This window comes from Carcharodon carcharias, chromosome 10 (assembly GCF_017639515.1).
Source record: "Carcharodon carcharias isolate sCarCar2 chromosome 10, sCarCar2.pri, whole genome shotgun sequence".
Lineage (NCBI taxonomy): Eukaryota > Metazoa > Chordata > Chondrichthyes > Lamniformes > Lamnidae > Carcharodon > Carcharodon carcharias.
In genome coordinates this window covers 52156478-52182432 of record NC_054476.1, presented here as the reverse complement: position 1 = coordinate 52182432, position 25955 = coordinate 52156478, and the positions used below count along the sequence as shown (strand labels likewise).

General features: G+C 40.8%; 1 protein-coding gene across 1 annotated transcript; it reads left to right on the top strand.

Moving 5' to 3' along the window:
• The first annotated feature begins 179 nt into the window (after nt 1-179).
• On the top strand, nt 180-24612 carry LOC121283575 (toll interacting protein). The gene is made up of 6 exons (XM_041198326.1): nt 180-320; nt 3256-3405; nt 17022-17204; nt 19415-19567; nt 21277-21367; nt 24003-24612. Exons 1-6 carry the CDS (start codon nt 285-287, stop codon nt 24215-24217), a joined length of 828 nt encoding a protein of 275 aa, XP_041054260.1. The 5' UTR covers nt 180-284; the 3' UTR covers nt 24218-24612.
• Nucleotides 24613-25955: the final 1343 nt, after the last annotated feature.

Genomic DNA, 25955 nt, shown 5'->3' with positions numbered 1-25955 from the left:
GCGGCATCTAATCATTAAGCCCAGAGCTCACCACCAACCTCTCCCCCCACCCCACCCAGCCCTTCATCCCATCACTGAGATCAGCTTCCAGCCCTGTAGCCAATAATTGAACTCAGACCCTAGCACTACAGCCAATCACTGAGCTCATACCCCCCCCCCCCCCCTCCCCGCCACTGCACTGTAGCCAATCGTTGGGCTCAGAAGCGAGCGGCTCGGAGCTCAGCCGCCCAGAAACGAGCTGAGCCTGGTAGGACGGAGAGGTGCACTGGTAGGCTGGATTGGACATGGCGGCTACTACCATCGCCACCCAGAGGGGCCCGGTAAGATTCTTCTCTCCCCTTCTCAGTCGGTGGTAGTGAAGGGCGAAGATCTACGCGGAGGCTGGGCTTTGCTTTCTCCGCGCCCAGTCCCCGGCCTTGTCAGTGAACAGACTGTTGGATTCGCTGCGGCAGCTCCTGGCATTGGCTACATCAGACTCTGTCCCCAGCCGGCTGCCGTTCCGAGGCCCCAGTTCATTTATCCTTAAGTTGGCTCCTTTGTGTGTGTTTTTAATGTTTATTTTTACACTTGTTTAACAATTCATTGTGTGAAATATAAAAGCAGAAGGAGCCTGACGCTGTTTTTTGGCCTGCTAATGTGTTGTAAGATTGCTTAAAGGGCCAAGCAGGAGAATAAACCCTTGGGAAATATTCCTATCAGGATAGGACCATAGTTAGGATATGTTTCGATGAGAGTCATTGGATTCCTGCCTGTAAATACAGTTTGCTTCTTTCTTATTCTATCCTCTTGAGCATTTCACATTGCAGTAATATACTAAAAAAAATTACAAATGCATCTGTTGTAGGGTTGCCAACTCTGGGTGTATTCCTGGAGGTTTCATCACATGAGTCCTGCCACCAAACACACTGTCCCGTGCTTCTGACGTTGGTTGCCCAATACTGTACATTCATCTTCACTGTGCACTACCTTCCTAGGCTAATTGGAAAGTGATCCGATATTTAATTACCTGATTGGATTATTCTTGACAGTCAGTCTCCAATATTTTTATAATGAATAAATGAATTCCAATAAATTAAAAACACTTTTTCTTTTAAAGCTATATCGTTTTTCTCTCCGAATTTTTTTGCAAGTCTTAAATTCCTGGAGATTCTAGGGTAGTCTTAGTGTTGGAAGCATCCAGCAAGAGAATAAGTAGGTTCAACTCTCCCATCTCTCAATCACCACCATGTTGATAAAAAGATTGTAAGCTTAAATAGTAAACATTATCGTTCTGCCCATTTGTTAAATCGTTCAGTTCAACTAATAGACTTTTTGGAGCAGTTTTCAATTTATGTTGAGAGAATAAAGCAAAGAATATCAGATTTTATTTCCAATTTGGCTAAGATTTCAACTCTCTGGCTTGAGTTCTGAAATGATAATACAACAGTTGGCAGTGGACACTATACATTACCAACTCTAAATTGGGGATTCTCCCAAATTAATGTTACGTAGCAGGAAGTTAAAACAAGGATAAAAATACCTGGAAAAACTCAGCAGGTCTGACAGCATCTGCGGAGAGGAACGCAGTTAATGTTTCGAGTCTGTTGTGACTCTTCAACAGAACTAAGGAAAAATAGAAAAGAGGTGAAATATAAGCTGGTTTAAGGGGAGGTGGGACAGGTAGAGTTGGATAGGGGGCCAGTGATAGGTGGAGATAGACAAAGAAGTGTTGAAGGTTGTGATATTATCTAAAGAATGTGCTAACGCGTGACATTTAAGGGTAGAAAGCAGGACGAGCAAAGTACAGAGAGCCCTGGTGGGGTGGGGAGAAGGGATTGAAATAGGCTAAAAGGTAGAGATAGAATAATGGATGGAAATACATTTAAAATAATGGAAATAGGTGGGAAAAGAAAAATCTATATAAATTACTGGAAAAAAGGGGGAGGATCGGAAAGGGGGTGGGGATGGAGGAGAGAGTTCATGATCTAAAATTGTTGAACTCAGTATTCAGTCTGGAACGCTGTAAAGTGCCTAGTTGGAAGATGAGATGCTGTTCCTCCAGTTTTCCTTGAGCTTCACTGGAACAATGCAGCAGGCCAAGGATGGACATGTGGGCATGAGAGCAGGGTGGAGTGTTGAAATGCCAAGCAACAGGGAGGTCTGGTTCTTGCTTGCGGACAACAAGGGATTGTTGAAGAGGAACAGGCATTCTTTTTTAAGGTTATGAGTTGATTTTGTGTGGCCGTTTTTGATTAGGCGAGTTTTAGAGCTTGTTTTAATGTTTTTGTTAACCATCCACAATTACATGGGAAGAGTCAATCAGGAAGCAAGGAAGAGCGTTCATTGATTTGGAAAATTTTGCAGCCTTATTTCTTCACACACACACACCCAACCCCCATCCCCCCATCATCCTTTTGTACTAGTGCTCTACAAGTGCTATGCCTCTGCATCCCAGAAATAACCCTAACAAAATGTATAAAGTGAGGCATTGGTTATGTCTTGAGTTTACTTTGCCTTAACATCTGCATGGCAACTCCCCAAAGCAGTTCTGCTGAGATTAGGAATTCAGTGTGGAATTATAACCTTTTATCCATTCATAAAGCTTCCAAAGCTGTTTTTAAATCTTGATTTAAATGGTAAATGTTTTAATATAAATTTTAAAATAGCACTTTTAAAGGGAGATAGTGTATTATGAGAACACCGCCTCTGGTTCTGTGTATATTGATGGAAATTGTGCTCTTAATTTAAAAACAAACTCACTTGATGTTGAGGTTTTGCCTCAAAATTGACTAGCATAAGTTAATGGACAATCTTTTCTAACATTGCCTATACTTTATGCATCAGCATACTTAAGCATTGGAATTGCCCTGCAGGATGTAAACAAGCCTGGTCTCATACTTGCTTACCAGTGTTTCAGGTAAATTGGTGTATTCTAGGTACCAATATAACTGCACAACTAAAGTCACTACCTAGTTGAAAATGAACCAGTGAATATTGTAATAGAGACTGGCAGATTTGAATTACAGAAAACCTAGGAAAACATGACCACTTTTGTAGATGTTGCCATTCTAGTGATATGGGTTGACATATTCTGGGTAATTACTCTAGAAGACTGTCAAGTGATGTGATGGATGTAGCTGAATATCGGCTAGCATTTAAGCTAATATCACTAGCCTGTTGTCAGGTAATAACATTTATGATGCTTTACTGCCAGTTGATGTGGGATATGTGACAGGCAGCTAAATAGAGTGTTTACATATTGCTTTTTCATGGAAGGTGTTCATTGGAGAATTACCACAGGACTTCCTTCGCATTGTACCAACTCAGCAACAGCAGCAAGTGCAACTTGATGCACAGGCAGCTCAACAATTACAGTTTGGAAGTGGCGTGGCTACTATGGGTAGACTGAGCATCACTGTGGTACAGGTATGGAATGTTTGTTTTTTCCAATTTTATGTACACACAAACCTTGCTTTGGTATAGGAACATAGGACTTAGGAGCAGTAGGCCATTTGGCCTATTCAGCCTGCTCAGCCATTTGAAAAGATCCTGGCTGATCTGGTTGCGGCAACAACTCCACCTTCCTGTCTGGCCCCCATAACCCTCAACTCCCTTACCTATCAAAAATATATATAACTCATGTACGTGCAAATCAAATTTTTTGCTAGCGATAATATTTTCTAGTTAAGAACAGCACAATTGGTCAAGTAGCTGCCTATGCTCCTAAGACCTGATGCAGATTGTCTTTTGTGACGGGCTAAATTACCTCAGCCCAATCTTGTACTGTTAAGTAAATCATAAAAATGGTTTATATTGCCTGCGCTGCCTAAATTTGGAACTCTGCAAGAATTGTAAAAAGGAAGGAGTAGCTAAAGTAAATGCCCCTCAGAGGTCGAGACTGGGGAATTAATAATGATAAATGAGGAAATGGCAGAGACTTTGAATAAATATTTTGTATCTGTCTTCATGGTAGAAGACAAAAAGCAAACCAAGAATAGCAGGAAATCAAAGGGCAAACGGGAGAGGGGGAACATAAAAATCACCGTGACTAGAGAAAAACCAATGGGATGAAAGGCTGGCAAGTGAAGACTTGAGAGTTTGGTGAGAGGGGATTTTGATGAAGGAGGGGGTGGGAAGGAGTTGTTTGTTTCCTCTTTCCCACACTAGAGAAACTGGTACTTGCTCTACTACAGGGAAAGCTGTTTGAGTATCTGGTAAGTGGGTAAGTTCCATTCTATCCCTAAGGTTTAAAATAGTACAATTTGGTGGTAAAGTTAACAGGATATATAAGAAAGCAACATAAATAAGTGATTAATATCATTAAGTAATTATTTAAAACACATTAAGGATGGCAGGATGTGATGTTTCAAGGTTGCAGCATGTGGGAGCTCCTGGGTAACATTGTGATCCAGGGCAAACACATCTGCAGTAAGTGTTTGTGGCTTGAGAAACTTCGGCTCAGAGTCATTGAGCTGGAGGCTGAGCTGCAAACTCTGCAACACATCAGGGAGGGGGAAAGTTACCTGGATGCTTTATACCAGGAGGCGGTCACACCATTTAGGATAGGGTCTTCAGATTTGGTCAATGGACAAGAGGGTGTGACTGCGAGTGAGGCAGATAAGGGGACCCAGAGGGCAGGAGTGTGAGCCTCTGCAATTGTCCAACAGGTTTGAGGTTCCCTCAGCTTGTTTGGATGAGAGTGGGGTTGCAGGGTGGATGAGCAAACTGACCATGGCACTGTGGTACAGGAAGCCATCTAAGCGGGAGGAGCAAAAAGGAATGTAGTGGTAGTAGGGGCCAGTATAGTAAGACGGATTGACATTGTTCTCTGTAGCAAAGAGTAAGAGTCCAGATGGCTTTGTTGCCTGCTTGGTGCCAGGGTTCGGGACATCTGCTTGGGGCTGGAGAACAACTTGCACTGAGAGGGGGGAGGATCCAGTGGTTGTGGTCCATGTAGCTACCAACAACATAGGCAGGATGAGGAATAAGGCTTTACATAGTCAGTATGATGAGGTAGGCACCAAATTAAGAAGCAGAACCTCAAAGGTAATAATTTCTGGATTATTACCTGAGCCACTAGCAAATTGACATAGGACAAATCAGATTAGAGAAATTAATGCATAGATTAAAGACTGGTGTGGAAGAAGCGGGTTCTGGTTCGTGGGGTACTGGCACCAGTGTTGAGGAAAGTGGGATCTGTACCATTGAGACAGTCTACACCTGAACCATGCTGTGGCTGATGTCCACGTGAGCTGCCTAACTAGGGAAATAGAGAGGCTTTTAAACTGAATAGTGGGGACCAGGGATCAAATTTGGGAAGATGTGGTAAACCAAAGAGTAGAGACAAGGCAAGAGAGAGCGGTATTAATATGCAAAATGATAAACAGACTTGTGACAGGAAGGGATCAAGAGTATAAATCTAAGAGTAATTCAGCAGATAAGGCTAGGCACTACTAAAATAATAAAAGAACAAAACTAAAGGCTCTGTATTTAAGCGCAATTAGCATTCGAAACAAAACAGTTGAATTGATAGCGCAAATAGAAATAAATAAGTATGATCTGATAGCAATTACAGAGACACGGCTGCAGGATGACATTGATTGAGGCTTGAATATTGAAGGATATGTGACATTTAGGAAGGACAGGAAGTTAGGAAAAGGTGGAGGGGTAGGTCTATTAATTAATGATGGCATTAGCACATTAGAGGGGGATGACCTAATTCAGGAAACCTGGATGTAGGAGTGGATTGGATTGAGATGAGGAATAATAAAAGCAAGAAGTCACGTGTGGGAGTGGTGTACAGGCCCCCTAATTGTAATTACAATTACCAGGGAAGTGGCATTGAGCAAATTGTTGGGGCTGTGGGCTGACAAATCTCCAAGTCCAGATGGACTTCATCCTATGGTCTTGAAAGAAGTGGCTAGTGAAAGAGTTGATGCACTGGTTTTAATTTTCCAAAATTCCCTAGATTCGGAGAAGGTTCCATTAGATTGGAAAATGTAACTCCTTTATTCAAAAAGGGAGGGAGACAGAAAATACAGAACTATAAGCCAGTTAGCCTAACATCTGTCATAGGAAAAATGTTAGAAGCTATTATTAAAGATGTTCTAGCAGGGCACTAAGAAAAATTCAAGGTAATAAGACAGAGTCAACATGGCTTTGTAAAAGGGAAATCATGTTTAACTAATTTATTGGAGTTCTTTGAAGGAGCCACATGTGCTGTGGACAAAGGGGAACCGGTGGTGTACTGTACTTAGATTTCCAGAAGGCATTTGAGAAGTTGCCACATCAAAGATTGTGGCAGAAAATAAAAGCTCATGGTGTAGGGCATAATGTATTGGCATGGATCAAAGGTTCGCTAGCTAACAGGAAACAGAGGTGTAACAAATGGGTCTTTTTCTGGTTGGCAGGAGTGACAAGTGCTGTGCCACAGGGATCAGTGCTGGGGCTTCAACTTTTTACAATTTATATAAATGACTTGGATGAAGGGACTAAAGGAATGGTTGCTAAATTTGTTGACGACACAAAGGTAGGTAGGAAAGTAAATTGTGAAGAGGACGTAAGGAGGCTACGAAGCAACATAGATAAGTTGAGTGGGCAGAGATCTGGCAAATGGAGTATGATATGGGCAAATGCGAAATCCTTCATTTTGACAGGAAGAATTTAAAAAGAGGCTTATTATCTAAATGGTGAGAGATTGCAGAGCACTGAGATTTGAAGGGACCTGGATGTCCTAGCGCATGAATCACAAAATGTTAATATGCAGGTAATTAGGAAAGCTAATAGAACATATTGTGTGGAGAATTGATTACAAAAGTAAGGAGGTTATGCTTCAGTTGTACAGGGCATTGGTGAGACCACATCTGGATTATTGTGTACAGAACTGGTTGTCTTATTTAAAGAAAGAAGTAAATGCATTAGAAGCAGTTCAGACAAGGTTTACTAGATTATGACGTGGAATGGGTAGATTCTTATGAGGAAAGGGTGGACAGGTTAGGCTTGTATCCACTGGAATTTAAAAGAGTGAGGGGCATCTTAATTGAAACCTTTAAGATCGTGAGGGGTCTTGACAGAGTGGATGTGGAGAGGATGTTTCCTCTTGTAGGAGAATCTAGAACTGGGGTTTGCTGTTTAAAAGCAAGGAGCTTTTTGAGGGTTGAGTGTCTTTGGAACTCTCTCCCTCAAAAGGCGATGGAAGCAGAGTCTTTGAGTATTTTTAAGGCAGAACTAGATAGATTCTTGATTAACAAAAGGGTGAAAGGTTATCGGGGTTAAGCAGGAATGTGGGGTTAAGGTAACATTCAGATCAGCCATGAACTTATTGAATTGCAGAGCAGACACGCAGGGCCGAGTGGCCTACTCCTCCTAATTTGTAAGCCCCCTGTACCTGATGACCTGTATGCTAGGGTCTTAAAAGAAATGTTTGCAGAGATAGTGGATCCATTGGTTGTAATCTTCCACATTCTCTAGATTCTGCAAATAGCAAATATAACGCTGCTATTCAAGAAAGGCAGGAGACAGCAACAATCTATTGGCCTGTTAGATTACCATCTACCTTTGGGAAAATGCTGGAATCTATTATTCAGGAAATATTAGTAAGAAATTTAGAAAATCACAATGCAACCAAGCAGTTGTCATGGTTTTGTGAAAGGGAAATAGTGTTTGACAAACTTATTAGAGTTCTTTGAGGGTGTAACAAGCAGGGTGGATAAAGGGGAGCCAGTAGATTTAGCCTATTTGGACTTCCAAAAGGCATTCAATAAGGTGCCACATAAAAGATTAATACACAAGAAAAGAGCTCATGGTGTTAGGGTAATGGATGGATAGAGGATTGGCTAACTATCAGGAAACAAAGAGCTGAGCTAAATGGGTTATTTTCAGGTCAGCAAACTGTAACTAGTGGAGTGCCAAAGGGAGCAGTGCTGAGTTATTTACCATCTATATTAATGACTTGGATCAAGGGGACTGACTGTATTGTCAGAAAATTTGGGTGCAAGACAAATAGGTAGGAAAGTAAGTTGTGAAAAAGGCACAAAGAATCTGCAAAGGGATGTAGATAGGTTGGGTGGGTGTACACAAATTTGACAGATGGTGTATAATGTAGAATAATATGAAGTTAGTTATCTACTTTGGTTGGAACAATAAAAACAAAATACTTGAATGGAAGAAACTGTAGAATGTTGTTATGCAGAGGGAACTTGTACATGAATCTCAAAGTTAGCATGCAGGTACAGCAAGTAATTAAGAAGGCAAAATGGAATGTTGGCCCTTATTGCAAGGGGATTGGAGTATAAAAGTTGGGAATTCTTGTTAAACAATACAGGGCATTAGTCAGACCACAGCTAGAGCACCGTTTTAGTCTCCTTATTTAGGGAGGATACACTCATAGGAGGTAGTTGAGAGAAGGTTCACTAGGTTGATTCCTGGGATGAAGGGGTTGTCTTATGAGGAAAGGTTGAGCAGGTTGGACCTATACTCATTGAAGATTAGAAGAATGAGAGGTGATCTTATTGAAACATAGGGCAGAATTTTACGAGTCGGCGAGCGGGGGCGGGGCCCACTCACCGACGTGTAAAATGAGGCGCGGTGAAGTCGTGGGGAACTTCCGACGTCACCGCGCCCAATTTAAATTTTCAAGAAGGCGGGGGCGCAGCAAAATCAGCTGCACGTCCGCTGACTTGTTTGGCCAATTGAGGCCATTGACAGGGGCAATTAAGCAATTAAAGGACCTGCCCATCCAACCTTAAGGTTGGCGGGCAGGCCAGGAGCTCTGGCGGGAAGTAGAAAAAACATGAAACCTCATCCGTGGGCGGGATGAAGTTTCATGTAGGTTTTAAAAAATTTTAATAAAGGTTTTGCAAAAATTATGGACATGTCCAAACTCAAGAGGGGACATGTAAGGGAATTTATTTTTTTCTATTTTTAATATTTTTGTAAGTAGAGGTGATCTCCCTGAGGCAGCACTTAGCCTCAAGGAAATGAGTGCACTCTTTCGTGCGCATGCGCAAAAGAGTGCACTCTCGATTTTGGGATTCCCCCCTCCCACCCCCCGCCCGCATAGGGAGCACATAGTGCATCCCTGCAGGCATCACGCTGTGCGGGCCTTAATTGGCCTGCCCACGTAAAATGGCATCATACCTCCAATCAGGTGTGCCGATCAGAAGCGCGCCCGCCCATCAATTTCCCACCCCTGACGGGGGGAGATAATTCAGCCCATAAGATTTAGAGAGGGCTTAACAGGGTAGATGCTGAGAGAATGTTTTCCCCTCATCGGGCAATTCATAAGTAAGAGGCACAGTTTCAGAATAAGGGGTACATTTCAGAATAAGGGGTCTCACATTTGAGATGGATTTCTTCTGAGGGTCGTTAATCTTTGGAATTCTCAACTCCAGAGAGCAGTGGAGACTAAGTCATTGAATACATTCAAGGCTGAGTTAGACAAATTTTGATCTATGAGAGAGTCAAGAATTATGGGGGAGGGGCTGTCAGGCAGGAAGGAAGAGTTGGGGCCATGGTCAGATTAACCATGATCTTATTGAATGGCAGGGCAGGCTCAAGACGCCAAATGGCCTACTCCTGGTTCTGTTTCTCATGTTTGAAAACACTCACTACCAGGTATTCTTGACAGTGGGTAGGCTCATTCAAATTTGGCAAAACGTGGTATCTGGTTCCATTTGCTGAAATCAGAAGTTTGAAGGACTGATGAAGGATCTAAGCACAACCATCAAGGTGGTTCATACAACTGAGGAACATCTGCTCTTGCTGTTAAGGGCATCACAGTAAAATGTTGGAGCAGTTGGATTTTGAAGTGTCAGGGTGCATCAGCTGTATAAAGTTACATTTAATAGCCCACAAGTCTAAACCTTCTAGATAACTAAAGTTAAGGTTACTTTCAAGGTGACTGAACTGAATGTTTACAAAAAAAGAGTGGATGCAAACACTGGATTTTTGGTACCTAAAAACTGTTATGGCTGTCCCCAACAAAGGCACAAAATCCCTCCAATGTTCCAGTGAGATTTAGAAGTGACTAGATATGAACTCTCTTAACTGGTTAGAGTTACAAGGTTTGGCAAATTGACTAATCTTCACAGTTCTCTCTTCTAATCTGGGGCTTTGGTCATATATCATAACCGTCTTGTTCTATTCTTTCCATATTGGTGCTAGGCTCTGTTATTTGAGTTAAGCCACAGTGCAGATAAATGTGCATATTTGAGAATTCTTGGTATATTGGATCAGATGCCAAAAGAAAGTTCTCCAATTTATATGCTAAGCAACAATTAGTAGACAAAGTAATTCTTATAGAAGTACTAATGTGTGCATAAAAGTAGGAGGAGATATTAGGAGTAAAAACTAAAAGCTTGGTAATAGAGATGGGTTTTAAAGAGGGCCTTAAGGGAAGAAAAGAATAGTAGTTTAAAGAGGGAATTTCAGAGCATCATACCTAGAAGGTGGAAGGCTAAAGGGCTTGGGATGCACAAGAGGGAAGAGTCTGAGGAATGGAAATGTTGGAGGAGGGTAGAAACTGTGAAGACATGCTTATGCGGAGAGGATGAGAATTATGAATTAAAAATGTTGGGGTCCAGGAGACAATATACATCAGTGAGGACCAGGGTGATGGGTGACCAGTGCTTGGTTGTAATGAACCATTTTAATGGTTATGCTTAGATCCTTCGTCAGTCCTTCAAACTTCTGATTTCAGCAAATGGCACAGGATGCAGGGTTTTAGATCGACTCAACTTTATGGAGGTTGGGAGGCTAGCACGAATAGTTGAGGTTGGAGGTGGCAAAAGCATGGGTAAGGATTTCAGCAGCAGAAAGGCCGAGTTAGGGGCCAAATGCAGGCAGTGTTATGGAGGTGAATATAGGCAGTCTTTGTGTTCAAGGTAATTGGATGCTACAGTTGTAAACAATCTTGTATGGAGGGTGATGAAATTGGAGGCAAGGATATTGGGTTTGTGGCTGGGCTGAAGATGATGGCTTTGGTTTTCCAACCACTTAAAATCGCAGCAAGACTAGATATTGGACAAGCAGCTTAACAATATATAGGCAATGGAATGGTTCAGAGAGATGGTAGAGAGATAGGGCAGCATGTTATCAACTTATGACTATCATTCTAGGATTGTGAAGGTGATAGGAAAGGTCTTGTTGGGATTGAGATGACTCGAAGATGATACTTTGATTGTTCAGATATCTTCACGAGTAGGATGGTCCTAGCTCAAACTGCACAAATTTAACAGGTTAAACTCCAGCAGCATCACTGTGAATACCTTGGGTTCCCTATGCCCAGGTTCTCAGGACTTGGCTATGAGATGGCTGTGTCCTTACAGAGACAATCTATGCAGTTAATTTCAAGCTATGGAAACAGATATGGATTTGTGAGTACCTTGGTTTGGAGATTCTTAATGATGGTGATGAATTTCTGGGCATGAAAAGAATCTCTTTCAACTTTGGGGTGTGGTGGGAGGAAGTCCAATGGTGGAGAAACAGGGACTCAAACGTGCCAGTTTCTGGTTTAATTTCCTCAACATCTTATAGTTAGTGTTCCTGCCCAATCTTCTAATCAAGACCAAAAATTTTCAGATGACAGGTTTTAACAAGCAATAGGAAAGAGTTAACTTCAGAAATTGCACTCTTCTAACAGCTACTTTGACATGCTTAATGGGCACAAACCTATAAGCTGGCAGTGTTACCCTTCTAGTTTGTTCAACAAAATGCCTGCAATGTGCTTAGTGGCTTCTAATTAACTGCACACTTTGCCCCTATAAGGACAAGTCCAGGGAATCTGGACATTTAAAGTCAAGATTGTGTTGCTTTGTGATCTTGATGTCCTTTCCACTCGAACAATTTATTTTGAGGCAATTAATTTTCTGTTACTACTTCAGAACATTGGTTGGCAATGAAGGACATTAAGGAAGATCAATTTTCGGAATTGAGTTTGCTTCATTCAAAATATTCCAGAGGGTCACGTTCTGAGGGGCAGACGGTGGCATAGTGGTAATGTTACTGGACTAGTAATCCAGAAGCCCAGGCTAATGCTCTGGGGACACAGGTTCAAATCCCACTACGGCAGCTAGTGGAGTTTAAAAGTTCAATTAATAAATCTAGAATAAAAATCTACTCTCAGTAATGGTAACTATCGATTGTAAAAATCCATCTTCCTTTTAAGGAAGGAAATCTGCCATCGTTGCACAATCTGACCTACATGTAACTGCAAAGTAGTTGACTCTTAACTGCCCTCTGAAATGGCCCAGCAGGCCATTCAGTTCAAGGGTAGTTAGGGATGGGTAACAAATGCTGGCCTTATCAGTAGTGCCCACTCCCTTGAAAGAATTTTTTAAAAAGTGACTGGGCCCAATCAGTTGAGCGGATTCTCTCTTTATTTCACCTCCCCAGATTTCAAAGCTGCCACAGGCCATAGCTTTCTCTGGGGGTTCGGGAGATAATTGAGGATGCAGAGAGAGAGAGAAAAGAGCCTTTTTAGTGGTTGTTAATAAATAGAGGCTCAAGTAACAACAGACAACGATTACCTACCAGGCGTTGAATTTTGATTGACTAATCAAGTGATTTCTCAGCCTTCAGGAAGTGGTTGTTCTCTGCGACAGGAGAAGAAGCTAGTTCTTTGGTGAGTATCTGGTAAGTGATTTAGGTTTATTCTATTCCTAAGGTCCAAAATAGCCTAGCAACTGGTGGTAAGGTTAATGAAATAAGTAAAAGCAAAAGTAAAAAATATAATTGAATAAAATAATTAATTAGAATACAATGATGTCAGGACAGGTGATGTCACAGCTGCAGCATGTGGGAGCTCCTGGGTATCAGTTTGATCCAGGGCAAACACGTCTGCAGTAAGTGTTTGAAGTTTGAGCAGCTTCAGCTCAGATTTTAAGTTGGAGGCTGAACTACAGACACCGCAACCATCAGGTAGGAGGAAAGTTACCTGGATTCTTTGTACCAGGAGGCATTCACACCACTTAGGACAGAGTCTTCTCATTTGGTCAGTGGTCAGGGACAGGAGAGTGTGACTGCGAGTGAGGCAGGTAAGGGCACTGAGGGCAGGAGTATGATCCCCTTGAATTGTCCAACAGGGTTGTGGTTTTTTCCAGCTTGTTTGGGTGAGAGTGAGGGCTGCAGGGTACATGAGCTAACTGGCCAAGGCACCATGGTACAAGAAGTCATCAAAGTGGGGGGAGTGAAATGGAATGTAGTGGTAGCAGGGGATAGTATAGTCAGAGTGTGAGTCCAGATGGCTGTGTTGCCTGCCTGGTGGGACACATGCTCGGGGCTGAAGAGAAACTTGCAGTGGGAGGGGGAGAACCCAGTCGTCATGGTCCATGTAGGCACCAACGATTTGGGCAGGACAAAGAACCAAGGTCTGCGTTGTCAGTATGAGGACCTAGGACCAAATTAGGAAGCAGAACCTCAAAGGTCATAATCTCTGGATTAATTATCTGAACGATGTGGAAATTAGCGTAGGACAAATCAGATTAGGGAAATGAATGTGTGGCTTAAAGACTGGTGTAGGAGAAGTGGGTTGCGGTTTGTGGGGCACTGGCACCAGTACTAGGGAAAGTGGGATCTGTGCTGTTGGGACAGTCTACACCAGAACCGTGCTAGGACCGGTGATCTTGCGAGCCACGTAACTAGGGAAGTAGACAGGGTTTTAAACTGAATAGTGGGGGCAAGGGATCAAATTTGGGAAGATGTGGTAAATGAAAGAGCAGAGACATGACAAAAAAAGGGTAATATTATGGGAAATGAAAAACAGGCCATGACAGGAGGAATAGAGTGCAAATCAACAGGTGAACAGTAAATCAACAGGTGAAACTAGAGGTTATAAAAAGAACAAAAGGATAAAATGAAAAGCTCTTTATCTGAATGCGCAAAGCATTCGAAACAAAAAGGTGAACTGAGAGTGTACATAGAAATAATTAATTATGATTTGATAGCCATTACAGAGATATGGCTGCAGGAGGGCATGGATTGGGACCTGAATATTGAAGGGCACAGGATATTTAGGAAGGACAGGAAGTGAGAAAAGGTGGAGGGGTGGCTCTGTTAGCTAATAATGGTATTAGAACAATAGAGAGAGATGACCTAAGTTCAGGAAACCAGGATGTTGAAACGGTTTGGTTAGAGATGAGAAATGGTAAAGGTAAGAAATCACCTGTGGGAGTTGTGCTCAGGCTGCCAAACAATAACCACATGGTAGGGTTGAGCATAAGGAAGAAATAATTGGAGGTTGTCAGAAAGGCACAACGATAATCATGGGAGATTTTAATTTACATATAGACTGGAAAAGTTAGATGGGCTACGATTGCCTCGATGAGGAGTAAATTAAACGTTTTCTGGATAGTTTTTTTAGAACAGCATGTTCTGGAGCCAACCAGAGAGCAGGCTATACTAGACCTGGTATTGTGCAATGAGATGAGAGTAATTAATGATCTCATAAGTGAAGGCACCCCTAGGTAGCAGCAACCATAGTATGATTGAATTTTACATCCAGTTTGCGGGAAAGAGGACTGGGTCTGAGACTTATGTTTTAAAACTTAAATAACGTCAATAATGAGGGCATGAAAACTGAGCTGGCTAAAGTGAATTGGCAAATTAGGCTAAGGGGTAGATCAATAGAGCTGCAGTGACTAATATTTAAGGGGATATTTCAGAATGCATAGAATAGATACATTCCAACAAGTAAGAAAACGTCCAAGGGACGGACACACCATCTGTGGTTAACTAGAAAGGTTAAAGATAGTATCAAGCTTAAAGAAAAAGCATATAATTGTGCAAAGGTAGGTGGAAGGCCCGAAGATTAGACAGAATATAAGGAACAGAAAAGAATGACTAAGAGACTCATAAGGAGGGAAAAATTAGAAATTGAGAAAAAGCTAGTCAGAAATATAAAAACAGATAGTAAGAGTGTTTATAAATACTTAAGTAAGAGTTAACAAAGTGAGCTCTGAAGAAGAATCATACGGACTTGAAACATTAACTCTGTCTTTCTCTCCACAGATGCTGTCAGACCTGCTGAGTTTTTCCAGCAATTTTTGGTTTTGTTTCAGATTTCCAGCATCTGCAGTATTTTGCTTTTATCTTGCAATAGTTGATGCATTGGTTTTAATTTTCCAAACCTCCATGGAATCAGGGAAGGTTCCATTAGATTGGAAGATAGCAAATGTAACTCCATTATTGAAAAAGGGAGGAGGACAGAAAGTAGGCAACTACAGGCCAGTTAGTTTAACGTCTGTTGTAGGAAAAATGTTAGAAGCTAATATTAAACAAGTTATAGCAGGGCACTTAGATAAACTCAAGGTCATAAGGCAGAGTCAATGTGGTTTTGTGGAAGTGAAATTGTCCATTTTGGCAGGAAGAATAAAAGAAACATATTATCTAAATGGTGAGAGGATGCAGAGGGATCTGGGTGTCCCACTGCGTGAATCACAAGGCTCGTATGCAAGTACAGCAAGTAATTAGGAAAGCTAATGGAATGTTATCATGTATTGCGAGGGGAAATGAACACAAAAGTAGGGAAGTAATGCTTCAGTTGTACAGGGCACTAGTGAGACCACTTCTGGAGTACTGTGTACTGTATTGGTCACCTTATTTAAGGAAGAATGTAGATGCGTTGGAAGCAGTTCGGAGAAGGTTTACCAGGTCTATACCTGGAATGGGTGGGTTGAGGAAAGGTTGCATAGACTAGGCTTGTATCTGCTGGAGTTTAGAAGAGCAAGAGGTGACTTGATTGAAACATATGAGATCCTGAGGGGTCTTGACAGGGTGAATGTGGAGGGGATGTTTCCTCTTGTGGAATCTAGAACTAAGGATCACTGTTTAAAAATGAGGTCGCTCATTTTTACTGTTTAAAACAGATGAGGCAAATTTTTTTCACTGAGGGTCGCGACTCTTTGGAACTCTCTCCCTGAAAAGGTGGTGGAAGCAGAGTCTTTGAATATTTTTAAGGCTAGAGGTGGATAGATTCTTGGTAAGCAAGGGAGTGATAAGTTTTTGGGGGTAGGTTGGATGCAGATTTCAGGCTACTATCAGATCAGCCATGATCTTATTAAATGGCCTACTCCTGCTCCTTGTTTGTATGATTTTACATGATATGAGTTTTAAACATGTAATTCTTTGAAAAATTTGGTTCTTTAAACAGAAACAAGTGACGGCGTTTTTATTAAATCCAGTAGCTACTCATTGTATAATTATGTAGAAGGTTAAAAAGAAATCATCTTACCTCTCCAGCTGAAGGTAGGCAAAATTACTCCTCCTCCATTGTGCCCTCCATCACCAACCACCCTCTCCCTCAACCCTGCTTAAAAAAAAATTGAAAAGCTTTGACATGCTCTCAACAAAAGAGAATGTTCCTGTAATTTTACTGTTAGTGTTCAGTGATTCAGAAAAGCTGCCATCTGGATTTCTCAAACTGGTAGTTACATTTAGGTAGTGACATGTGACTCCCAGCAGCATTAAATGTTTGGCTTTGAAACAAATTGAGTTTAAATATTGCATTAGAAAATTTAATTATTCTCTTTGCTTCGTTATTGTTTCCCCTTTCCCTTCCTCACTCCAGCAAAAGGGTGACATGCCATTAATGGAAGGAAACACCATTGCCTGGCCTGGTATTCATTTGAATCAATAGTAGCTAAGAGCAGCACCACGTGACATTTGCTTCATTGTTTTGTTAAATTGGTGTTTTTACACTAATAGAAAAGATGGATTTGTTTTGTGTACCTGTAGTTTGAAATGTATTGTCCCTCCATATGATTAGTGAATTGCACATTACCTGAAAATCTCTTCTAATCTTGATTGGGATCTGTTTCAGGTATGAATTTCAGGCAGAAAAGTCTTACCAATTAAGATAAATTGAAGCTCAATTTTAATCCCTCCGTGCCCCATTTTTACAGTGGATTACTTGAATGGCTTGTGAAGCCTTAGGAAAGCGATCTTAATAATCTGTCTCAAAAGGGCAGAAGTTTATTCAACTGCTCTCTGGTAAAACTCTATTGTTCTTTGTGTTGCATTGAAATTATTTAATTCTGTCTGTCTAGGCAAAACTGGCAAAAAACTATGGAATGACACGAATGGACCCATACTGCAGAATACGTCTTGGATATGCAGTATATGAGACACCTACAGCACACAATGGGGCAAAAAATCCAAGATGGAACAAAGTTATTCAGTGCACTGTGCCACCTGGTGTCGATTCATTTTACATGGAGATATTTGATGAGGTGAGGTTTCTGAACTGGCTTCTTTAGAGCATCATTCATATTCATGTTGATTTTCAACGTAGCAAACTCTATTTAAAAAGCCAAATTTTAGGTTACTAATTTTAAATATCTTAGTTTTTAGACTTGCTGACTTATTAGATAGCAGACTTACAATTGTACTGTCAATTGTTTACTACATTTTCTTTTAACAATTTCTGGGATTGTAACCCGTATGTTGCGTATTATCATATACACAATGGGGAAAGGGCTAAGAAATTAATTCCAAAATCAGGAAGAGTTCTGTTGGTGCATTGTGGGAGATGGTGGCATAATGGTAATGTCACTGGACTAGAAACCTAGAGGCCCAGGTCAATGCCCTGGAGGCATTGGTTCAAATCCCATCATGGCAACTGGTGATTTTATTCAATTAATATAAAAAAGGATCCCCAAATAAGCCTTTTTTAAAAATTCATTTATGGGATGTGGGCGTCAGTGGCTATGGGCTATTGTCCATCCCTGATTGCCCTTGAGAAGGTGGTAGTGAGCTGCCACCTTGAACTGCTGCAGTCCCTGTGGTGTGGGTACACCCACCGTGCTGTTAGGGAGGGAGTTCCAGGATATTGACCCAGCGACAGTGAAGGAACGGCGATATATTTCCGCATCAGGATGGTGAGTGGCTTGGAGGGGGGCTTCCAGATGGTGATGTTCCCATGTATCTGCTGCCCCTGTCCTTCTAGATGGTAGCGGTCATGGGTTTGGAAGGTGCTGCCTAAGGAGCCTTGGTGAGTTTCTGCAATGCATCTTGCAGATGGTACACACTGCTGCCACTGTACATTGGTGGTGGAGGGAGTGAATGTTTGTGGATGGGATGCCAATCAAGTGGGCTGCTTTGTCCTGGATAGAGTGGAGCTTCTTGGGTGTTGGAGCTGCACTCATCCAGGCTTTGGAGAGTCAGGAGGTGAGTTACACCCTGCTCTTAACTTGCTCTTGTAGCCACAGTGTTTATGTGGCCAAGGGGTTTCGGTGATGGTAATGCCATTGAATGTCAAAGATGTTAGATTCTCTCTTGTTAGAGATTGTTATTGCCTGGCACTTGCATGGTTTGAATGTTACTTGCCACTTGTCAGCCCAAGGCTGACTATTGTCCAGATCATGTTGCATTTGGACATGGGCTACTTCAGTATCTGAGGAGTCGCGAATGGAAGGAAGGTCATTGATGAAGCAGCTGAAGATGGTTCGGCCCAGGACACTACCCTGAGGAATTCTTGCAGTAATGTCCTAAAACTGAGATGATTGACCTCCAACAACCACAACTATCTTCCTTTGCGCTAGGTATGACTCCAGCCAGCGGAGAGTTTTCCCCCTGATTCCCATTGACTCCAGTTTTGCTGGGGCCCCTTGATGCCTTAAATCGGTTAAATACTGCATTGATGTCAAGGGCAGTCACCCTTGCCTCAACTCTCGAGTTCAGCTCTTTTGACCATGTTTGAATCAAGGCTCTAATGAGGTCAGGAGTTGAGTGATCTTGGTGGAACCCAAACTGAGCATCAATGAGCAGGTTATTGCTAAGCAAGTGCCGCTTGATATCACTGTTGATGACCCTATCCATCACTTTACTGATGATGGACAGTAGACTGATGGGGCAGTAATTGGTCAGGTTGGATTTATCCTGCTTTTTGTGTACAGGACATGCATGGGCAATTTTCCACATAGCCGGGTAGATGCCAGTTTGTAGCTGTACTGGAACAGTTTGCCTAGGGGAGCAGCAAGTTCTGGAGCACAAGTCTTCAGTACTATTGCTGGAATATCCTTGGGCCCATAGCCTTTGCAGCATCCAATGCCTTCAGCTGGTTCTTGATTTCTTACGCACAAGAAAAGCCCATATAGTAGTTTGAGGTCTGCTAATATATAATAGTCATTTACAAAGTTGCCCTAAGATGGGAATGAGGGATGCTAAGCCAAAGAAAGACAAACAGTTTTTCTATGCTAAGCATTTTTTTTTTTTTGGATTCCGCCCCAATATATTGAATTATTTTGCAACTCCTTGAGGGTTAATGAGTAAGTGATGTGTCCAATGGTGCCCAAAGTTTATATGTATTTAAATTTTAATTTCACATTGTCATCTTGTAGTTAGAAGCTTCCTCTTTAATATCCCTTGTAATAGTCCAACTTCCTGTTATTCCATTAGCATAGATTCTATTGAAACGTGACTTGTGTTTTATTACTTGCAGCGAGCTTTTTCCATGGATGATAGAATTGCTTGGACTCACATAACTATCCCAGAATTACTAAAAGAAGGCAAAGTAGTGGATGAATGGTACAGCCTTAGTGGGAGGCAGGGTGATGATAAAGAAGGAATGATCAACCTTGTTATGTCCTATGCAGTAAGTAGCACATTTAGATTTCATTTATATTTTTAAAACATTTTGATGCTAAGGCTTTGGTGGGTGTTGCAATTCAAGAACTATTTCACAGATTAGTCCTGCAATTTCAGGTTAAAAATGTAACTTAAAAGAACAATGATATAGGTGACACTTAAAGACTTTCATCATGTAGCCAAAACATGAATCAAAATTTGTTATATCAGAATAATTTAAAATTGAAATAAACAAGCTTATTAAACTTCCACTTGTCTAAATTGCAGACTGCAAATAAATTGAGTTTTCTAAAAATTATACGAAAAGTCATTATTACATATAACTTTTTGGCAAAGCCTTAATTCTCGGATCTGTTAGTGCTAGGCATGACTTGATCTCACAAGCTAGGTCTATAGTCCTGGGACGATTAGGCACAGTTCTTGTTGAGACCCCATTGATGCTGTGACAGCATGCTAGTTATATCTTGTAAAGCATCATACTCAGTTTTAGATTTCCCAATTTAGGAAGGGCTTACTAGCCACAGATTCACCGGGATGCTCCCTAAAATAAAGGAATATGTTATGATCAGACAGTAGTTAAGCTTTGGGTGTAATTCCTGGAGCTAGTAATTTAAATTGAGATGCTAAAAGATAGATAAGGAATGATTCCTTTCTCTGGTAAATTGAAGGACATTTAGGGTGGAGAATCCTTCATGCAAAGGGTTGTGCAAATGCAAAATGCATTGCCATAGAAGGCCATGTTTGCCGAATCAGTTGATTTTTTTTGAGAAAAAAGGGAGATATGGATACTTGGGGCATAATGCTATTAAATGGTAGGGAGAAAGGATAAGGATTTAAAATTAAGATGATGAAAACTGCTGTGGTGAACAAAATGGCAAAGCAAGTTTGTTGGCTGGATGGCCTCTTCCTTTTTTGACTCTTAAGGGAAATAGTCTACTAAGTAAAGGTTGTCTGTTTTCAGTAGCAGATGTTGTTTTTGGAAAATTGTCTGTAATATGGTGGCATGTAGACAAAATATTTCATAATAGAACTTAGCTTCAACAATGTTTTACTTCTATTTGCAAAATTTGTTTTATTGATATTTCAAACCTGGTTATGTTCATTAATTTAGCAACTGCTCCAGCATAAAAATGCAAAGAATCGCCTATCCCTGCAAGATTCAAGTCTTTTGTCATATTAAGATACAAAACGTTAAGAAGCTTGTGGTACTTTTGAGTTTTAATCTTGTGTAGGCCTACATTTGTTATATTTAAGAGGGTAAATGTTGTTATGTTGTTTTTGGTATGTTAAGTTGCCTGTTAGACCATAAGACATAGGAGCAGAAATTAGGCCATTCAGCCCATCGAGTCTGCTTGTTGTAGAAGCCTACCTGCAGTATTTTGTTAACAATTTGAATTGGGCTGCTTTTAAACTTTCTTCAAAATGTTTAGATATTTCAATTTACAATATTTGCCCATCTCTACATTTCTAAATGTTTGAGTTTTGTCCAACAAATAATTTCCTTTTGAGGATTTTTGGGCATTTTTACTCATTTTTCACACATTCAGATAATTTATCTTCTGTGTAGGTTGCACTTCTAGCTGTACACAGTTGAAATAAGGCTACTCTTACGTGGCACAATTTGACTATCAACTTGTCCAATCTCTCAATACCTTAATTTTTACTCAATTTTTGAGAGGAAAATACTGTAATTAATTGTTCATTGTATTCCAACAGACGCTGCCGCCAAACATGTTGGTGCAGCCACAGCCAGTAGTGCTAATGCCCACTGTTTACCAACAGGGACTAGGATATGTGCCTATTACAGGTATGAATGATTAAACCTTTATAAATTTTCTTAAGGTGAGGAGGGAATTTCTTGGTGTTTCTTTCCTTACATCTACGCATATTAAAATATGGAATAGTATTGATTTTTGGGGATGGCTGAAAGAGCTGTGATTGATGTCGTCTTGCTAGCTATGACCTAACATGGTCTTTACATTAAATAAAAGTAAAGTAAACTTTATGATAAATATTCAATATTGCCGAAATCTGACAATTATTTTTCACTGCTATTTAATGAAAAGTAATGAGGTTGATAATGCAGGTCTGGTGCAGTAGCACTGGGGCTGCTGTGAATCGTGTGTTGATTGTTCTGTGGCCAGCTGGACTTGACACACTCCCTGTGCCCCATCCTTGGGAGATTCAGGAGCCAAAATGTCAGTCAACAGCAGCTACTTAAGGACTTTTGGCTGCACTTTTCTTCAACAGAAAATCACTTTGAGATACACTAATGTTCTTGATCTTTGAAGACCAAAGATGCAAGGTGGAGTAAGGAAGAATGGCCCATTATAAATGTTTTTTTAAACCAGTTTCCCTTAAAATGCACACTCCAAATGCTAGGCACCTAGTGCAATGCACTTTGCTCCAGCAGATGGGCAAGCATGCTGGATGTGCATAGGCCTTGGACCTCCATGTCTGACAGGAGAGGCCTCCCAAACCCAAAGACCTGTGTTGCTTTGAGCGACTGACGTCGTCCCAGCAAACGCCTAAAACAAGCATTGAGCTTGTTGTGTTTGTAACTGAGCTGCCTTGCAGGCATGATGGATGCTGGCAGTAGTTAATAAATTTCAGGATGGCCTTGGACCTCATGTTTGGGGCGCACCTTCTATGTGGGGCATCCATTTTGGGGCCCAAAACGAGACTTACCTTAAAGAAATTTAGTCCCCCATTAATTTAAGTGTGGCAAGAGCGCCTCAAACAGCAGAGAAAGCAAGCAATGGAACAGTTCCTAAAAATTCTTACCGGTTAAAGGCTCGATTCTGTACTTCTGCTATTTCTACATGATCCAGTACGTAGTAGGTTTCTCATAACTGCTTTTGCTAAGTTATATTATTAATTAACCTGTTCAAGATTGGTTCCAGCTTGTAGCACAGAACCATCTAAATGAAGCTGTGATTTTAAGGTCTGCTTTTCTGTATCATATTGATTTGATTCATTTCTTTTTGGGGAACAGATTAATATTACATATAACCTACCATTCATTGAGTGTCATTCAACCACTACTTGAAGTATTTTCTTGCCCGTGGCAACTAATAGGAACTTTGTCAAGTATTACACTAGTAAAAGGACAATGCCCTCCTGCTTTGATGATTTGGATGATTTGTTAATTTGGCAACTTAAAACTGCATTCAAAGAGCTAATAGAGTTAATGTGTTTTTCTTTTTGTAAAAATCTGAACTGATGGTTAGAATGTGCAATGTATGGGATAATGGGTATATGGTGCTTGTAGTAAGTTTTTTTTTGTGCAAAAAAATAACTGGGTGTGACTTGCTTTCTAACTAATTCTAAATTTTCTGACATGTTATTAATGTTGCTTCTTGGTGTTTTGCTGCTTTAATTTCCTTATTACCCAATTCAGGGCTTGAGTATTTTGCATTGGGTAAGTTTCAAGAGACATTTCCTGCCTTTCCTCACAGGCTAAATCTATGCATGAACACATGAGTATGCCATTTGCTTATGTATTTGAAAGTGGCTGTTGCTTAAGCATTTATTTATAAGTTATCAGTAAATGATGGCTTAAAGTTTAACTGATTTTTATCATGTTATTGTGCTTTGCATACTAAATCTACACTACCAGCAAATAAATTGCAGGTGCTACGTTCAATGGGTTTAGCAGACCATAAAAATACACAGTTCTGAGCTACAAAATGTGCTCTGTCAGATAAAAGTGGCACATCAACTGATACTGCGCATTGAAACCTCATTTTCCCAGAAGTTTGTGTATAAGCCTGTTCATTGATTTGTTGAGGTGTGAGTTTCAGAAAAGTATTAGTATTATTGGTATGTCCAGTAGAATTTACATCAGCTATATCGTGGATGATTCAAATTCACTTTTACCTTTTTTTAAAAGTTGTCTTCTGTACAAATTATTGGAGTGGCCAAATACAGATCCTATTTTATACATGTCAAAATGTGTTGTATAATCAACCTGCATGATTGACTTCCAGAAGTAACGTTAACAAGGGGCTTTTTATTTTCGGCTTTTTCTTCTTTAGAATTTTTTAAAAATATTTTTGGAATTGCACTCATCCCCACTAAAATTGCGACTAACTCAGTGCACTGTTTTGTTCAAAATCATAATATACTTTTAGCAGGAAAAATTAAATTGTGCAGTACTGACTAAAATTATAGTTTACTTACAAAGCACCAAGAAAACGATGCCTTAATTTTTAGTGTTTAATATCTGAATGTAGATGAAAATTACACTTGCCATTAAAGTATCACCTGTTCCATTTGCTTTGAATTTTCAAAATCCACAAACTGGACTAAGAATGGAATTTTACTGCTTACAGCTTAAAAGTCAGGTGCTAAGCCATTTTTCAAATCATTGCTTAAGTTTTCACCCTGTCTTGATTTCTGGAATATCATTATATTAAATAACATATTCTTTGATTTTCCAGGAGTGCCAACTGTCTATGCACAAGGAATGATTCCAGTTGCAGCACCAACACAGGTATCTGCTCCACAAAATCTGTACAGCGAGGAAGATCTCAAATCCATCCAGGATATGTTCCCTAACATGGACAGAGAAGTGATCCGCTCAGTGCTGGAAGCACAGAGGGGCAACAAGGATGCAGCAATTAATTCTTTGCTCCAGATCAACGAAGAATCCTAGGAATTTGTGCAGTCAATGTCAGTATTGCCAAGACCCCATATAACCGATGTATCTCTGCATCAAAGACTGAGCTTTCTCTCTGCCGATCTTTCTCATTTACGAATGCACGTGTCCAGTAAACAGCACATTGTACAAAGTTTGTAACTGTATTAAACATAAAGAGCATTCCATAATCCAAGTGCATATGCTTAAGTTCAGAAAGGCTGATAAGTTCATATCTTGCGGTTATCATATACCAAGAGTTGCCCTACTGAGCTTGGTTAAACTTGATGCTTATGTCTTTGAAGTACGTCTGTTGTGCATTTGACAGCATTTAATGCTGATTGTCCACCTGTCAAGTGCTTTGAGAATTGTCTTATTTCTTAGAGTTTATTAAAAATGTATATTAATTGGAATTATGCAGTTGGCTTTAATCTAATTCCAGCTTTGAAATTAAGTACTGAAGCAATAGCCACTTACATTTTACAATCTTAAATTCCCATTACAAAATGCTAACCTCATACATATGTTATTGCATGGGGAAAAAAGTGGCATTAAGTATTACCACACACTTTTTGGTGAACCAGACCATTTGCAATTTTATGTCCTGTTATGTTTTATCATCAAAACCATTTAGCTTTTTAAAAATTCTTTCACAGGCTGTGGGTGTCACTGGCTAGGCCAGCATTTCTTGCCCATCCCTAATTACCCTTGAGAACATGGTGGTGAGCCACCATCTTGAACCACTGTTGTCCATGTGGTGTAGGTACTGTTATGGAGTTTCAGGATTTTGACCCAGTGACAGTGAAGGATTGGCAATATAATTCCAAGTCACAATGGTGTGTGGCTTGGAGGGGAACTTTTAGGTGTTGGTGTTCCCATGCATCTGCTGCCCCTGTCCTATGTGGCAGGAGTGGTGGGATTGTAAGGTACTGCCAAGGAGCCTTGATTTGCTGCAGTGCATCTTGTAGATGGTACACACTGCTGCTACTGTGCATCGATGGTGGAGGGATTGAATGCTGAAGTTGGCAGGTGGCATGCCAATCAAGTGGATAGCTTTGCCCTGATGGAGTGGAGCTTCTTGAGAGTTGATGGAGCTACAGTCATCCAGGCAAGTGGAGAGTATTACATCACTCTCCTCACTAGTGCCTTACAGATGGTGGACAGGCTTGAGGGAGTGAAGTGGTGAGTTACCACAGAATTCCCAGCCTCAGATCTGCTCTTGTAGTCACAGTATTTATATGACTGGTCCAGTTCAGTTTCTGGTCAATGATTCTCTCTCATTGGAGATGATCATTACCTGGTACTTGTGTGGTGCAAATGTTACTTGCCACTTATCAGCCCAAGCCTGAACATTGTCCAGGTCTTGCTGCATTTAGACATGGACTGCTTCAGTGTCTGAGGAGTTGTGAATGGTACTGAACATTGTGTGCAATCATCAGTGAACATGCACACTTCTGAGCTTATGGTGGAAGGAAGGTCATTGATGAAGCAGCTGAAAATGGGTAGGCCTAGGACATCTGTTCCAGTGATGTCCTGGGATTGAGATGATTGATCTCCAACAATCACAACCACCTTCTTTTGCTCTAGGTACGAATCTAACCAGTGGAGAGTTTTAATTCTATCTCTTTCTTACTGTGCTTCATGTCCCTTCACTGCTGAGATGACTTAAACATGCCTTTTCTACCTTGAAAAGCACCATGATAATTAAGTCATGATAGTGTCTCATCTTCCATGCTCTGTAAACTGCAGCTTGTTC